General features: G+C 38.7%; 1 protein-coding gene across 2 annotated transcripts; it reads left to right on the top strand.

Annotated features, from left to right (window-relative positions):
- Positions 1-4,857: 4,857 nt before the first annotated feature.
- On the top strand, positions 4,858-17,063 carry SYT4 (synaptotagmin 4). Of its 2 annotated transcripts, none has more exons than XM_042028771.1 (4): positions 4,858-5,313; positions 8,084-8,892; positions 10,438-10,558; positions 13,560-17,063. In XM_042028771.1, the coding sequence occupies exons 1-4, from the start codon at positions 5,280-5,282 to the stop codon at positions 13,865-13,867; spliced, it is 1,272 nt and encodes a 423-aa protein (XP_041884705.1). In that variant the 5' UTR covers positions 4,858-5,279; the 3' UTR covers positions 13,868-17,063. The 2 variants fall into 2 exon arrangements, with proteins under 2 accessions (XP_041884705.1, XP_041884704.1); XM_042028770.1 differs by having other exon boundaries at positions 8,084-8,898.
- Positions 17,064-17,582: the final 519 nt, after the last annotated feature.

Raw genomic sequence — 17,582 nt, 5'->3', positions numbered from 1 at the left:
AGCAAGGTGAGTCTTCAGGTGACAAGTCCAGGGTTTTGTGTGAGTGGCACTCAAAAACTTGCCTTTAGGCATTTAAGAAGTGTCAAAGGCTTGAGAGATAAGATGGGGAGGGACGCTGGCCCCTTTCTACTGTCTAATTGTGGAGCTAACTGAAGTGGAAATTAAGCAGAGTATGACTACCTAAATCCTTTGTAGATACCTTTGAAGTTGTTTGACTTTCAGAAGTGTTGAATGCTTTTCACTTCCCAAAACGAGGGACTGATATCAGTGTTCTTGCTGAGGTTTTATTTTGTAAGCATGGCTGGAGGGCCTGATTTTCATAGGTGCTGAATAGTATTAATTAATGTCTATAGTTTGGCACCTGGCAACTGCAGAACTCAAAATTATATGCTATTTTTGAAAATGTAAAACTGTCTAAGCTCCAGGGAAACATTCTACAGAGATGGAAAGGGGCTATTTTCCCAGATTCACCTCATACATATAAATCTCTGAGTTTTATTTTTAAATGTTGGCTGACTTTTGGGAATCGGGGAGGGGATGGACTTGTTTAAAAAAATGTTGTGGTTTTGTTCTTTCTTAAAGGGAAAGGATTAGGTTTTCTTCTCACACAGGCTTTGGGATCTGAAAAACAGCGACAGTTCACTTGTAGGTGGCGGGCCACCATTTCCAGCCCCATATGTGTATTTGGGGACTTGGCGAGTATCTGCTTTGGGAAGTGTACAGTCTCTGTCACTTAGCAACCACACACCCTCTTCTTGGAGTAGCAGGATGATGCTCTGCACATGCATGTGCACCAGTAACCTGGTTTTCAGACCATAGAAGGTCTCATTGTAATACAGTCAGCCAGATCACCTACTGTGATATTTTCCAGATGATCAATCCATTTTGATTCTGTGCAGGCAAAATCTCAACCAGCTCCTATTAATGTTCTCTGTCTGAGCTGAAAGTGTTTGAGATCATTGTTTGCTGGGAAAAGGAAGGGAATATTACCCAGGCAGTGAGTTCCTAGCTTGAGTCTATGCTGAAGAGCCTGTTGCAAACTGAGTGAAAGGAAGTATACACAATGCTGCCTTAGAACAGGGGGAAATGTGAAGAACTTACAGTCCCAGAAATGAAGAGTCATTACTGTTTTGCAGGACTGAAAGGCCATCACTTAATTGGTTAAGAAACACACAGCGTTCACATTATTTTCTCTCTGGACACTTGTCAGAAGTGCAATGAATCAGCAATGAGCTGGTTATGTATCCTTGTGCTTGTAGTACCTACAGGAGTGCACGTTCGTCATCCAGCGCTGGTGGGTCTGAGATGTACACTAGATGGTGCTTGCACAACGCAGGCAGCAAACGTGTGTCTGTCTCAAGATGTGTCAGCAACTCAGTGCTCCACCTCCTCCTCAAGTATTTTCTGTGATGAGCACTCTGTTCCATTAAGTGGAGTCCCATATTAAATAAAAAAGGTTCATGTGTGATGCAAAAAAACGGTTATTTTCTATGTCACTGACCAGTGCAATAAAGAGAAAAATATACTTATTTTCATATCTATAGACATGTTTGCACACGCTTCTGTATATACACAGTCCAAGTTTATAAAGACAGAGACCTGCTATTGTGAAACCTTTTTTATGTTACCTTTATTAAAGTGATACACATGCACAGAACTGAGATGAATGGAAGGGCTTTCTACTCCATGTTTGTACAGCACAAATTACCATTCAGTTTTGAACTGGTGTCTAAAACCTATAATGAACTATCATGATTTTCTGAAAAGGAGAAAAAAAAAATACAAGGATTTGTATCTTCCCCATTTCATCAGCATTGTCCCAGAAAAGAAAAGTAAAAGAAAAAAGACTGAATGCTGAAGAAAATAATCCTTGTGAATTATAAAAATAAAGTACATATTGTGTATAAAGATTTTTATATATCCCTGGGACCTGTGAGAAACTAAACAGAAGAAAATCTGAATTGATCATTTTTTATAATTCCATGTGGCCTCTAAATGATGTATATTTCAACAAAGGACGTCTTGAGGTTTATTCAAAAATAAAAAAAAATTTAAAAAGCTTCAAAAATAATTGACAATAATTCAAGTGTCAGCATAATATTTATGCTCACCCTATCCCAGCTCAAAGAGGATAAATGCACTATCAGGATATACCATATATTGATTCTCAGTCTTTTGTTTTTAAAGTCCAGACATAGTAATTTACAATAATCCAATAATCCAGTTATACACATTTAACTCCAAATTTCTTTCAGGATTTTGTTTATTTCAGTCATGTCTGGAGTCTCGTACACCTGGAATGTAGTCTAAAATCAAATGTGATTACTTTCAATGTGTGCACATTTTGAGAAAGGCTGGATTTTGGACAGAGAAAGGGAAATGGATAGCAGGGCTAGGGAAATAAAGATTTCCAGAGAGACGAAAAAAGCTGAGCCAGGTTTGCTTGGTTTGGTTGCCAACATGTGAATCCAAAGATTCCAAATCAAATTGTGCTGTCAAAACACACCAAAAAAAGAGCTCTACAACAGTTTCTTCAGTCTTCTTATACCTGAGTTCATTGTACTCTGGGTGTTTGTAAGAGGAACAGTGGTGGCAAGCTATACTCTGCACTTTATTGAAAGGAATGGGATGTAGTGATGATTAGGGTAGTGCGTATGGCTGTTCCTGCAACAGTTTTGGAGGTGTATACTGAGACCAAGTTGCTGACGGTACAACAGAAGTAGATAAGCATAGACAATATTAACCAATGGACTCTCAAGACCCAGGATACATCAGGCACTTCATTCAGATGTGTTTTTTACACCAGATTGTCATGTTGACTTGAAGGGAGGCATGTGTTTTTTACACCAGATTGTCATGTTGACTTGAAGGGAGGCTAACTAATGATACCAAGTTGGGAGGATCTGTCAACTCCCTCAAGGGCAGGGAGGCCTCTTGAAGAGGCCTGTTAAAGAGAGACCTCAACAAATGAGAGAGATGGGAAATCACCAGCTGTATGAAGTTCAACAAAGGAAAGTCTTGGATTCTGCACCTGGGATGGGACAGCCCTGGATGTACAGACAGACTGGGTAATGAGATGTTGGAAAGCAGTGCCAGGGAAAGGAACCTGGGTGTTCTGGTCAGTGGCAAGTTGAACATGAGTCAGCAGTGCCTTTGCAGCCAGGAGGGGCATCCTGGGGGGTATGAGGCCCATGTCCTGGAGGGTATCAGGCCCAGCACTGCCAGCAAGGGAGGAGATTGTCCCGCTCTGCTCTGCACTGGGGTGGTCTCACCTTGCATGTTGTGTGAAGTTTTGGGTGCCACAATATAGGAAAAATACGAAGGTCTTAGAGGGTGTCCAAAGGAGGGCTATAAGGAGGGTGAAGGATCCAGAGGGGAAGCCATGCGTGGCTGAGGGCACTTGATCTGTTCAGCTGGAGAAGAGGAGACTGAGGAGGGATACCATCACTGGATACAACTTTGTATGTATTCTGTGTATTTCTCATGAGAGACAGCAGAGGGGCAGGCACTGATCTCTCCTCTGTGGTGACCATTGTCAGGGCATCAGGGAATGGCCTGAAGCTCAGTCAGGGAGGTTTAGGCTGGATGTTAAGAAAAGGTTCTTCCCTGAAACAGTGGTTGGGCGCTGGAACAGGCTTCCCAGGGAATGATCACAGCACCGAACCTGAGGGGGTTCAAGGAGCCTTTGAACAACACTGTCAGGCACATGGTGGGATTCTTGGTGTGTTCTGCTGAGGGCCAAGAGTTGGACTTTGATGATCCTTGTGGGTCCCTTCCAACTCAAGATATTCTATGATTCCATGACATTCCTACTTTAGTTTTTCTAAAATCACAGGAGCTTCACTGAGAAGGAAGAAAATGCTTTTAAATGGGGCAAGTCATACTAGCTTCCAAGTGGCTGATCATGGAGTAAGGCCATGCCAGACTATGTCTGCGTCTGGATTTCATTATTTGGAGAAGCAACAACACCTGTTTCCCATTTATGCAGAAGAATTAGCTCCAAACCTGGCTGCTATACTTCGTTTTGAATCCAGGAGGAGTCAGATGCCAGGTGCTGGCTTTTGCAGCTCTGTTTCACGAGGAGTTAGCTTGGTTTATTACACACTGTAGACATTCTAGTTACAGGCAGCCCTGCTTTCTTGTCCTGTTCACGCCCCTCCCCCCCCACCCCCCATTTCTCCTGTCTGCCAGACTCTCCCTGCCTCTCCACCACACTCTCAGTTCACACTGGGAGACAGACATCTAAACCAGTAAAATGCAGAAGTATCTAGGTAAAGTCATCTCTTTCCCAGACCTGCAGGAAGATCAAGAGGATTTCCAAAGTAGGGGCTGAATGTTTATATGGGGGTGGATGTTGGGATGAAGCAGGGAGGATGCACAGGGACAAGTCACACCCGGAGTTTTCGTGACTCAAATTCAGTAAATGTATCACGTCAGTCATAGGAAAAACGTGTGCCCTGAAGCTGGAGAGAAGGTGTCTGGACTGTCTCAGGTTGATAACTCTTTCACATTGTTGTGACCTGTACAGCTGATAGTTAATTAAATAAATAAATAGATCTTACCCTGGCAAAAAAAGGCACACCCATGTCTTTCAGAGGGTGCACTGAATCACAGACATTGCCATTTCACTCTGTGTCCTATTGAGGGGTGTGTGGGGGAGCTCATAACCTGCAGCAAGGCAGATAAAATAATCGATGAGTGTGTGTTCAATCCCAAGACAGGGACGGGGGTGTAGGAGGAGGGTGTAGGAAGGGAGAGAGAGAGACAGAGAGGAAGGGAGGGAGGGTGTGGTGGCTAGGGAGGGGGGGAGGGAGGCGGGAAAGGTGCTGATTTCAGCCCTGTAGCGTCAGGATTGCGTCAATTTGGGTTTCAACCACGTACTCAGTCTCAGAGCGGAGCTACTCAGAAGAGCCAAAACAGGAAGGGGGTTGCAAATCAGTGTGCAAAGGGGAGGACCGAAGGTTCCCCTCCCCCCTCTCCTCCAGTCCCCTTGCAGCCTCCTCCTCCACTGTCCCCACTGCTCGTGTCTCCGGGTTTTGGGTGGTTTTTGTTGTTGTTTCCCTTTTTTCCTCTCTTTACTATTTTTTTTTTTTTAACTGCGGTGGCAAAGACGGCTGCCCAGGCGCCCTGAGAGCGGAGAGCCGGGGGACAGCAGGGCAGTGCTCTTGGTGCCCCGGGCAGGTCGCTTGGCATCCGGCGAGGCGGCTCTCGCACCCTGGACAGCGGCTCCAGCACCGCGGACAGCGGCTCCAGCACCGCGGACATCGCTCGCCACCAACATGGCTCCGATCGCGGACAGCCGCCAGCAGTTCGGTAAGCGAGTCCCGGCTCCCCGCACTCGCGGCCGGGCGGTGCTCCCCTCCCCTCCCCGGGAGAACAGCAGCCTCTGCTGAGCCTCCCGGTGCCTCCCAGCACGCAGCTTGTTGGGAGGGACCCGGTTTTCCCCCAGTTCTCTTTAGGTCTCAGAAGTTGTGTGAATTTGCTTTCTGTCCATAATTTCTCTTGCTTCTTCCCTCCCCGTTCCTTCTCCCCAGTAAAGTACCGGAAGAGATAAAGAGATTTTTTGTAGGTGCGGTTTTGGATGAGAGAGATTTGGGGTTGTTTTCTGTGTCTCTGTTCAAGTAACGTGCATCAAGAGTTAGATGATGTAAACGCATTTTGTGCCACAGAGAAAATCTTTGTTCAAGTCATTTTTGGAATAACTGCCATTCCTTTTATTCTTCTTGTAGGTCAATCATTAGTTAAAGTGAAAGGACATTGCTAGGAAGATGAAAAAGAGGATTTCAGTGGTTTTAGCTGAACAGCTGCATCTTAACCAGCCCAGTTTCACTGAGAATAACAAAGATGACAGTGAACTTTTCAGTTTGGTCATTTCTATGCACTGGATGTAGTGTGGTACCGAAGTTTCAGAAACAATCATGGATGTGCACTTATAAAAAGCATACATAAGTTGCTTTAGTCAGAAAAGCAGTAAGTGGGAATGTTTCTGAACTCTGCTTGACAAATATTGAGTCTAGCCTATATTACACTTGCTTTAGCAGTGGTTTGATTTAAGGATCATTCCACTGACTTAGGTGAAGAGACTCCAGGTTTATATCACATAACTGGAATAATAACTTCTCCCAGAACCAGTAGGTGATGTTTTCTATTAATGCACTGCCTTGAATGTTAACCGATTGATTTACGTTACGACAAAAGCAAGAAATTAATGTTGTGATACAATTATTTGTAAATAGAAAACCATTCTAGTTACCATTTCATCTTCTCTCCTATGCCACCCACTTGAGGTTTCTAACCACGCTTGTGACATCATGCTTGTCTAATTACTTATTTAAGAAAGATAATTAATAATAAATGTCAGATTGATTCTACCACTACTTTCAGTAGCTGTAGAATTAAAGTAGAACATAATTATAGTAATATCCATTACTATAAAAAGTCTATTAGCTCATGAGAAAGTATTGTAAATGTACAAACCATTCTTAAAAGATATTAAAGTATTCTGATTAGTTTTCAATTACTTTTAGCTTTCTATTTTTATACCATGTATACTTTAATTTCTGCAGCCCAGGGAATTCTTGAAACTCAAAGCCACGTGCTTAAGTTAGGAAAAATTCTTTTTGGTTATATATGTGGTTTTCAATCATTTCATTAAGTTCTTGCAATTAAGTATATAGACTAGTACAGCTTGTAGGTGTCAGGAAAGTGACATGACTGTTGTCATAAAAAATTAATAGCCAGGCCTGATCCTTTCTGTGCTGGAACATTATGTCCTACTTTGCTCTGATAGTATTGTTGTCTATTTTTTTTTCTGAATCATCCCACTAAAAAGCAAAGGTATATTGGCAGCCCATTTATCTGCCCAGCTTGTCCCTGAATGAAGCTGATTTAGTAATACAGGGGAATAGTTTTCCTTTGCTCATCCAGAATGACCAGAGAGAAACAGAAGTGTTACATAATTGCCTTTATACATAAACAATGTCATGACATTAATATTCTATTGGCCATCCACAGTTGCAGGGAATAAAGATTAAGCTCTGATTGTTACATTGTGGGAGGTTTAAACTCACTTAGTAATATTACTTATGGGCAAAATTGGATTTCCAATTAGTTGTGCTCATTTACCCTTCGATGCATGCTTTGAAGGGCTAATGAGACTCCATATGTAAATAATGACACATGGCAATGGAGGTTGTAACACTTGCTCAGGTTCCTTTTTATTCAGTGTGAGTATAGGATTCATATTAAAACTGCAGAGAATTTTGTTTTAATGTTTTCTCTTATATGCTCCTAAGAAGTACAGACCTGTTCTGTAACCTCCCCACAAGCTTTGCTTCAGTGTCTTAAATGTAAAGCTTAGTGGTTATCAGTGTTAAACTTAACATGATTTTTTCAGCTTTGAACTCACATGTGACTACCTAATGTCACATCCATCTGGAAAAGACACTTTGTATATAATTATTCTAAGTTTTCTTGATAGACTTCCTCCTGCAAAGTATCAAAAATCCCAGTGAAACTGTTGAGTGCTATAACCTCCAATTAAACTCACTTCTTTCAAGAGATACCTCCAGGCAATTATAGGATCAGACCATAAAAAATTAGTTAATTGAGTGTATAGAGTATTCTAGGAAATGCTATGAAAAGCAGATGATGTATCTATAAGTAATGCATATTTCAGAGTGTGTTTTGGCTAAACAACAAACCTCCATAAATCCAAAGCTGAAACCAGCTGAGAGCTGGTATTATTCACATACATATAAGCTCAGAAACTACACACAGACGGTTGAGACAGTCGAGAAATTATGAGCAATGATTATTATTAGGATGGGAATAGTGTTTTCCTCCCTAACTCTTCGTGTATGGAAAAATACTAGCATAACAAGTGTGCCTTAATTTGGGACTGCACACTGCTGCCTGCAGGTGGCGAGCATTATGTACAATGCAGAGCACTTCCAGTATGTCAACCCTGCTGATATCACCATCTCGTATCAATTTGTTTTACTAAATTATGGCTTTATTAAATATCACGCAGAATTCAAGGTACTGCTGCTTATGTGCTTGTTGCTATTTATTTGATTTGCAGATGAAATTCCTACAGTGGTTGGCATCTTTAGTGCATTTGGCCTTGTCTTCTCTGTCTCCCTCTTTGCTTGGATCTGCTGCCAACGCAAATCTTCCAAATCCAATAAGACCCCTCCATACAAGTTTGTCCATGTTCTGAAGGGGGTTGATATTTACCCTGAGAATCTCAACAGTAAGAAAAAGTTTGGAGCAGATGATAAAAGTGAAGCAAAGAACAAATCAGCCATGCCAAAGAATTCTCTCCACCTTGACCTGGAGAAGAGAGATCTAAATGGCAATTTCCCCAAAACAACCACAAAAATGCAGAGCTCTCCAGATCTTGAAAATTCGTCTCCTAAGCACTTTGCAGAAAGGAAGAAAGATTCAGTGTCCCCTGATAGCTTAAAATCCATCACTTCCCTGTCATCTGAAGATAAACAAGACAAGCTAGGAACTCTCTTTTTCTCCTTAGAGTACAACTTTGAGAAAAAAGCATTTGTAGTGAACATCAAAGAAGCTCGTGGGCTGCCAGCAATGGATGAACAGTCAATGACTTCTGATCCCTACATCAAAATGACAATTCTGCCTGAGAAAAAGCACAAGGTGAAAACCAGAGTGCTGAGAAAAACCTTAGATCCAGCTTTCGATGAAACTTTCACGTTTTATGGGATCCCCTACAGCCAAATTCAAGATTTAACACTGCACTTCATGGTCTTGAGCTTCGACAGATTTTCCAGAGATGATGTCATTGGAGAAGTCCTCATCCCTCTCGCTGGAATTGAACTCTCAGAAGGAAGGCTGCTAATGGACAGAGAGATCATCAAAAGAAATGTTAGGGTAACATATTTTTTATCCGAAGTTTGAAAATGTTGTGCTAGGGTTAGCTATGATTCTTGTGTAACGCTGCTGCCATCTTGGAAAGAAAAGCAGAAAAGCTCAGCATGCAATTCCTGAGATGCTTTCCTAATGGCAGTGTGAGGAAGCCATTACACAAATACAATAAAAAAAAAAACCATTACAAAAAGCCTGTTGAAAGACATTGCTAATGCCATAAGCTCTAATTTCTTATTCATCTGGTCCAGCACATTTGAGTGGACCCATTCCATCCAGGTGAAGCAGATTCAATCCACATTGATTTGCTTTTAATTGCTTTTAAATGAAAGAAAATATATATTTATATATTATTTTCTTTCTCCTCCCTCTCCTTTCCTATTTGACATCATTCTTTCTTAAATCTTACAACTACAGGGGTTGTAGAGCACATTCTTAAGGAAGTCTTTAGTTATGGAAGTGGGACCTGCTAGAGATCATACTGGTGATGTTGTAGCATCACACTGGTGCTTTCAACACCTTGTCTCTCATGAATTGTGATACAGGCTGCACCTTTACTAAAGGTAGTAAGGGAGAAGCCATAGACTTGCTGGAGTCACTGGCAAAATGTCCTGACTTCACTGGGACGAAAATATTTCATACCCTGTTGTCTCAGTTCAGAATGTAATGGTCATTTACAACCACCCCAGCTGAACCACAGAAATGCACAGGCATCACAAAAACATCTCTTAAATCTCTGCTAAGGAAGTGGAATGTGCATTGACGTTCAACATGATAGTTTTCAAATGACAAGCATACTGCCAAATAAAATAAATGTTGACTAGACAACATACTTATAGCTAATACTGTTACTTTGCAATCCTATCACAATATGGCAACAAATATAACTGTGCTACTGATCTTTTGTTGAAAACTTATAGGATTTTCTGGTATATAAGGTACTATCTTTTCCTGTTTCTCTTGCCTTCCTTCTCCCTTTGAAATAAACTACTACTGCAAATTCAAATCAAATAATCATAGAGAAAATCTTTGATCTCATCTTTATTCCATGTATATTATACTGCCTTAGAAAGTGTCAGTAGATAAGATTTCACTGACACTTTGAATCCTTCCTGTTTAAAATACTTTACTGAATATTTTTTTCTGTACCTGTACTAGACTTTTTTCCTCCCCAATATACCTTTCTGGAATTTTGTTTTGCTTAAGATAATTTTCTTTTTAACTGAGATTTTTTTCTCAGGATTTCAGTTCTACTCTCTGAAGATAGTGATGACATGTCAGCATACATTTTCCATTTATTTATTATTTATTTTTGTTCAGTCTAATAACCAATTATAAGAAAAGTTATATAACTACTATAGAGAGAAATTATAGTCACTATGTAAATCAGAATAGCACCATGTGTTACATCCTTTTACACAGTTTTTGAACATACACTTCTGTGAAACTCCATAAATCTTAATTCTGGCTTAAAGCCTGGTCAATACAATTGCTTATAAATAGTTTGTTGTCTTTTTTTTTTTTTTTTCCCTTTAATTTCCTCAGAAATCATCTGGGCGCGGAGAATTACTGGTCTCTCTCTGTTATCAGTCTACAACAAACACACTCACTGTCGTCGTTCTAAAAGCCAGGCATCTACCTAAATCTGATGTGTCAGGATTATCAGGTAATGGTTTAATAATGAATATGCCCTGAGAATATAAAACAGAATGACAAAAGACAGCTGAAATGTGGCATTTTGAAGACTAAAAATATTCCATAAATGCAGAAATGGTGTTTCTATTATTTACAGCCTATTCATTTTACTCGTATCTAGGTCAATGCTTTATTTCCAGGGTATGTATTTTACAAATTTGTTCTTCAATCACATCGAGAAAAGGTGGCATCTGTTAGGAGTGGAAACCAATGAGTTTTATGATTGTCTTGAACAGAACCCATCTGCCATAAGCATGGGATATTGTTTGCAGATACCAAAAGCTTTTATTTATGACAAAAAATGAGTTTATTTGTAGAAGATCAGTATTGAGTGAGATCATCATATGATTTATCTCAGAATAAAAGCAGCCACTTACCTCTGTGTTGAATTTGGCCCACTAACATTTATTTGGCAAGGTGAAAAGGTGAGCTGTGCCAGTGCTGGGAGGAGGCTGCAGCATCACACTCATGCTTTATCATGAGCCAAACTTGGGGTGCACTAAGAGTGATCAGATTTTATCCTCTCTTCTACTTGTCTGCTGCCATTTCTCATTCAGTGGAAACTCCTCTGAAGCCAATTCTAGAATTGCATATAGAAGACACATTAGAAGGCTATATAACATAATAACAGTATAAAATTTAATGCCCTATATATATAAGAATGCCACACAAAACCAACAGTACACAACAAAGGGCTGTAGTACCACATCTGCTGCTGCTTCTTTATAGAACCGGTAGTCTTTCATTTCACTGGATATTTTGAAATAAGCAGAAGGTGAGGTAGTTTTGGGAAACACTGAATAATTATCACTGCAGCCAATAATGCAGTTTTTCTATTTCTCATACTGCGATTTACCTAGAAAGCTAACCCATCCTGAACCCAATGTAACAAAGCTGTAGATAACTCCCATCAGGTCTCATTTAAATCTTCCTTTGGATCTAAATTTTTTTCACATATCAGGAAGAGAAAGGATATATATGGAGCCCAACTATTTACTTGACTAAAAGAGAGGATATGTACTTTTAAAAATTGAGCCCAAAATCGTAGGAGACAGTAGTGGTTTCATGAAGGCATCATGACAGCAAGCTGATCTCAACAGACCTGCCTGATGTTTACTCAGGAGGGAAAATAACTTGATAAAAAAAAGCCCTCCTGGTCACAGCATCCACCTGGACCCTACAGAGCAACCAAACTACACACTTATTTACTGCACCTCCTACGACTAAAGCCAGAAAATTTGTTTGCTTTTCCTGCTTCCCCCAGGAGAGCCTTGCTAACTATAATGGGAATGTAGTATTTCTACAGGCAGCCATGTTGCACCTGGACACCTACTTCATTTAAACAGCTCTTCATTATTTTCTGTTCATCAATAAGGCCAGGTTCAGTAGATATTTGTGTGTCAGTAGCATACCGCACTCAGTACAGTCATAATTTGCTCTGTGACTTTCCCCTTATCCCAACAGTAGTCTTGGAAAAGGAGGGGGGTGAAATGGTGCTTCTGTGGGATAAAATAAAAAATTGCACGATTCAATCTCCTTGAGAAGAGGGGAATATTTTTATACTCAGAAGTTGTTCCATTTTTACAATCTCCTTGATTTCCTTGGTCACTGATGATGAGGTCTCCTAACAGACCTAAAAAATCTGGAACTCTCTAGCCTTATCTAGTAGCTGGTCAGAGGTAAGAGTCATAAAACTTCCTCTAAAAAGAAATGGAAACCAGTATGAATCCATTGATAGATATTGATTTTGATATTTCTGATGCTTGCATGGCATACAATAATTTTGAAGCCAGTGAGTGTTTCCATTAAGCCCTGTTTTTGAAATGTTCATTATGGTAATAGACTATGAAAGCAAAGAGGTACTCTATTACATCCCACTTCTGGTAGACTAAAGTCAGTTCAAGGAAAAATATAACTTTTACTCATCTAACCATTTCAGCCTGAGAACTGTGACATAACATTTATAAATACTGTTCAGTTTTAGTAGTACTTCTTTTAAAAAAGTATCCAAGTGTTCTTGATTAACTTGGCTGATTGTTTACATAAACTATCATGTTTGACTGGGTTCAGTAGAAAAGATTTTGTACTACATCAAGGCACCATGAGAACCTGGAAACAGGCCCGCAATTTCACAGAATAAATGCCAAGGTAATTGAAAGGGTTCCGTTTTAAAATGTTCCCTCTGAAAGAATAAATATGGCCATTACTGAAGACAATAGCAAGGGAATCTCACAACAATTAAATAATTATGAGGAATGCAAACACTCGAAGTTGGTAGACAGCTGAAAATATGAACATTTTCCCTTCCCATATTCAACAGTAGTACAGCCCAGGTGTAAAGTCAGATACACACTCCCACAGCAAACATACCCTTACATTTAAAGTTTATTGTCAGATTTGTTCAATAACAATTGGTGGCCTCAATTTAATCAGGTTAATTGACTTCAGTAGAACCCCAGCAGAAATATCACATCCATTATCTTAGCCTAAGTTTATTCACTCCTTTCTGAAGCTTTTCTTTTCATGAGTCTGATTAGTGCTGATGATTATACACCTGTAGAATGTGTGAAAAGCAAATTTCTGTTACACATAAATATGCAATGATACATATTTTTCAGAGACCATTAGAATTTTGTGCACTTTCAGACCATCTTTGAATGTGGTAGAGATGTTGTTAGGTTTAATGAACTTCAGCACAGGATTTATCTCATGAAGGAAGCAGCTGTATTTGACCATGGTCTAAACTCCCCTGCCTCCCTTGAACATAATTTTGGTGACCATAAAGGGAAATTAATGGGGATCATTCAGATGAAAAAAAAAAAAGGATGAGATGAATCGTCTTTAATAACCTGAAACATCTACTCATTGTGATGTAATTGCATTGGATAATTATGGAATTTTCCATAAACTAGATCAAGGAATTTCTAAACAACACTGTTCAATAGCTGATCTGTGCTTTCTTTTCATTGCAGATCCTTATGTCAAAGTGAACCTGTACCATGCCAAGAAGAGAATTTCTAAAAAGAAAACCCATGTGAAGAAGTGCACCCCAAATGCAGTGTTCAATGAATTGTTTGTCTTTGACATTCCTTGTGAGGGCCTTGATGATATCAGCATTGAATTTCTGGTTTTAGATTCAGATAGGGGGTCAAGGAATGAGGTCATTGGCCGGTTAACCTTGGGATCTTCAGCAGAAGGAACAGGTGGAGAGCACTGGAAAGAAATTTGTGAATATCCTAGGAGACAAATTGCCAAATGGCATATGTTATGTGATGGTTAGCAGCTTAGAGAGGGGTTGGATCTTAAAAAACTATATATATTTCCATAGGCAAGGAGCAGGTTTTTTTCTTTGCTACATATAATTACAAGCTTTTAACTACAAAACTTTTTTTTTTTTTTTTTTCAAAGGGGGTAGGGGATTTGAAATAAAATTGGATTGAGTTATCAGAACAGAAGGTAACTTAATTTTCACAATAAATAACGGAATTTCTATTTCATTAAACTTTAGCATAATTAGTTCAGATTCATATTCTTCTAGAGTTTAAGTAGCCTGTAAATTCTGAAGCACTATAAACCTCAAAGTTTTGAAAAAGTCACTTATTAGTGACTCATATATAGAAGAAGAAAACCTTATTACAATATATCCAAAAAAATTCCCACCTGTGGCTTATTAGGGAAGGGGATGGATCTAGAAAAGCCATGGGGATTGAGGAAGGGGGGGGGGGTGAATTCCTTTTACCCCTCCACCAAAAAACCTTCTTTTATGAAAATTCAATCATTATTTGTAAGTTTTGTTTACTTATACTTTGATCATCCCAAAGAATGAACATGTTTTCAGCATTTTGCTTTACATATCATGTTGTATAAAACTATTTTTTTTAATAGTCAAAATAATATATAATTATTTACACTTGGATTTTTTAAGTAAGTTTATATATATAATTTGTTTTATTACGGTGACCAAAATAGATGCATATTTCAAATTGATGATCAAGTTAACATACATTTTTTGTTAAAAGGGCTCCTTTACGGGTGACTGTATGTGTTACAGTATATTTAGAATTTGGGGTTAGATATGGCTTGCATTTTTTTCCTCTAGGTAGGATTACACTTTAAACATTTCAAGCCATACAAAAGAATTTCTGTTGAGATGAGGTAACCTACAGGATATTGGAATCAATTATTTTTCACCAATTATATTTTAACCATTCACTAACCATTCATTAAAGAAAAGTTGTTGCCTTTTTTATTTGTTTTTTTTTTGGTAGTTTCATTAAAGAATAAACAAAATAGTGAGACAGAAAAGAAAACCTTATTCTGCTGTTTAATTTCCTGTGTTTAACTTCCTGGACTGTAATGAATGCCATTACAGTCAGTACCAATATATGAACTTCAGTGCATTTTTAAAATTTTGCAGGAGAAGAAACCAAATTTACCTTATAATTTCTCCAATATTATGTAGACAAAGCACTTAGAAGGTGCATTTCACTTTGATTATATGAATTAATGTACATTACTGACTCTACTGAAAATGGTGGTGGTAAGGGAAAATAACTTTCTGATTTCATGTCAGTGTGACATGTCTATTTAAACTTAAATTGTGTCAGGTTGAGGAAATGTCAAGTATAACAATAACAAGTGTACAAATAAAGCATTTAGACCTGTCTAAATGTCAGGTCACACCAGATAGGTTTTTAGGCCGTCAGAACTATAGCACAACTATAAGCAGATTATTTCCTAAAGTTTGTGCACTAATTTGTGATACAGAATTGTTTGCAAGTATTAGTCCTACTTCATGTTCAAGTACAATATGTATAAAGAAGAAGATAGTGATGCTAGTTGTTGACACAAGAAGGGTTAAAAAAGTGGAAAACTATTTTCAGTATTTTTGCATACGTCATTTGTCACGTGTAATCCCGTTGAAGTGAACGAGACTACTTGGGAATTAAGGTACTGCTCATTGTGAGTAAAGGTAGCAGAATGGGCATGCCAGGTTAGAACAAACCAAACATACATTGAATGTCAATCTAGTTTCATTAAACAACAGACCTAGGTCCTACTTAAAACTGTTGGGGATTTGTTGTCTACTTTACCTGTTCTCATATGGCCAAATTATGTTTGCAGGAAAGGACACTGAAATATGAAATATGCAAGTAGACAAATAGTAACTGGAAGAATTCCATTGAGGCTCTTCCAGGTTTTGTGTCAGTATTTTCTCCAGTTTTTGAGAATGTGTTTGATACAACAGTGTTTATAGATTTCTGTAAAAATACACTTTCAAAATAACATAAACATGCTTTTTATGATAATGCTAAATGTAAAAATATTGCGTATTGTATGTATAAAGGAGAGGAATCTTTTTTGATTATTTCTTTAGAAAGCTGATTAGCTGCTTAAGGGCTAGAGTTTGCCAGCCACGTTCAAGCGGAACAAATCCAAAGCCACCAAGTGAAAGGAAAGATGCCCACAGGCTTCAGTGGGGCTTGACGTGCAATCACTGAGCAAAACTCTTCTGAGTCAACCCAGAAATGTCACTGGGACCATGGATATGGGGAGATACTGTTTTATCCAATGGAGACTGGGAGAGTTTAGGTCAGTATAACACAATCAGAGTTATTAAAATTTCTATAAAGGAAAGAACTGAGCTGGAAATGATTGCATCAAAGAGAGCGGGGCATCTTGCAAATACAAAAGATGGAGGTTTTTGTGTGCTGGCCCATAAGTAGTTAATTATCTCTAGAAATCAGATGGCAGGCATCATCTGTCTCCAATGAACACAAAATATTACATTAGGGGATAAAACTTCATCATTTTGAATTAATGCTGGGCTGTGATCATCTTTCATTTTGCATCCAACAAGTCGTCGTCAATTTTTTTTTTTTTTTTTTTTTTAGTTTATATAGGAGCTTGAGGGTTAAGATTTCTACCAGATAAATGGCAGTTTTTGTTGGGGGTGGGGGGATGGAATGGGAAAGGGAAGCAAAGACATTTTTATTAAATCTAAAAACACTGTAAATAGATTTTTTTTTTTTTTTCCATTTAAAGCAATGCTTAGCTTGGAAAGTTGAGTAAAGACGACTTGTAACACATTTTAAATCAGAAAGAGGCAGGAGAGCGAATGTATGCCTGTACTGAGGTGAGAAATTCTGCTGTTTTACAAAGTATTCAATTCTCATTGTGAATATCTTGAACTCTGTTACGGATACTGTACTGTATTAAACATGTAAAAAAAAAAAAAAGATGTTTGTCTAAGTAGCTTACAAAAATAATAACTCCTTGAATGGGAGACTATCCATGTCTGGAGATCTGTCGTAACTAAATACCTGATTCGTTATGGTGTTGTAACTTAATAGAAACTATTCAAGAGGAAGCATGGTGTATGAGATTTTGTAAGTTATTTGTGCTGGTTCTGTATGTTGTGCCATGTGTGTAAGACAAGAATAAACTGCTGCTTTTGTTCATCCCATCCCAAATAATTATCCCACCTTGTATCTTTATTTTTCCCAAAGATTTCTGCTATTTTTTGTGTTCATGGTCTACTCTCTCATGTTTCTATCAAAAACACATTTTACTTGCAAAGTTTTCCTCTTCTCACAGAGGTGGATTAGATTTGTTCTGCCAAATACTACCCAGGTACATCACATGTTCTTTATTCCTAGCTGTTTGCTGCATATCAGTCCTGAATTATACTCTGCACTCTGGCTAGAACTTGGAACATGGCCCTTGACAGAAAACATGGGCCTTATAGGGACAGATATACAGATGTAAACAAGAATGAATTCTGACATATTATGTGGAAGGAGCAAAATTCAAGTCACATTATCCTGCTGTCATTCTAGTTGTTTTCTGGAAGCAAAACATATCCCCTGGCCAATCATGCCATACCACTTCCTTGTAGACAAGGAAGTTGTGTCAGGCATCAGGTTGCCAGGTGAGTTTGGAAGTTAAGGTAGAGAAAACATTTATTCAAATGCTATATACAAATACAAACTTTG

Source organism: Corvus kubaryi, unplaced genomic scaffold, assembly GCF_017639235.1.
Source record: "Corvus kubaryi isolate FWS band 111438036 unplaced genomic scaffold, C.kubaryi_AGA036_p1.0 37308, whole genome shotgun sequence".
Lineage (NCBI taxonomy): Eukaryota > Metazoa > Chordata > Aves > Passeriformes > Corvidae > Corvus > Corvus kubaryi.
This window is presented reverse-complemented; position numbering and strand designations above follow the sequence as displayed.

Excerpts from the sequence above, each read along its gene's own strand:
- SYT4 (XM_042028770.1), top strand. The coding sequence starts at position 5,280 with ATGGCTCCGATCGCGGACAGCCGCCAGCAGTTCG. Across the intron at positions 8,899-10,437 it reads TCATCAAAAGAAATGTTAGG|AAATCATCTGGGCGCGGAGA; the intron begins GTAACATATTTT and ends TAATTTCCTCAG. Across the intron at positions 10,559-13,559 it reads TGATGTGTCAGGATTATCAG|ATCCTTATGTCAAAGTGAAC; the intron begins GTAATGGTTTAA and ends TTTTCATTGCAG.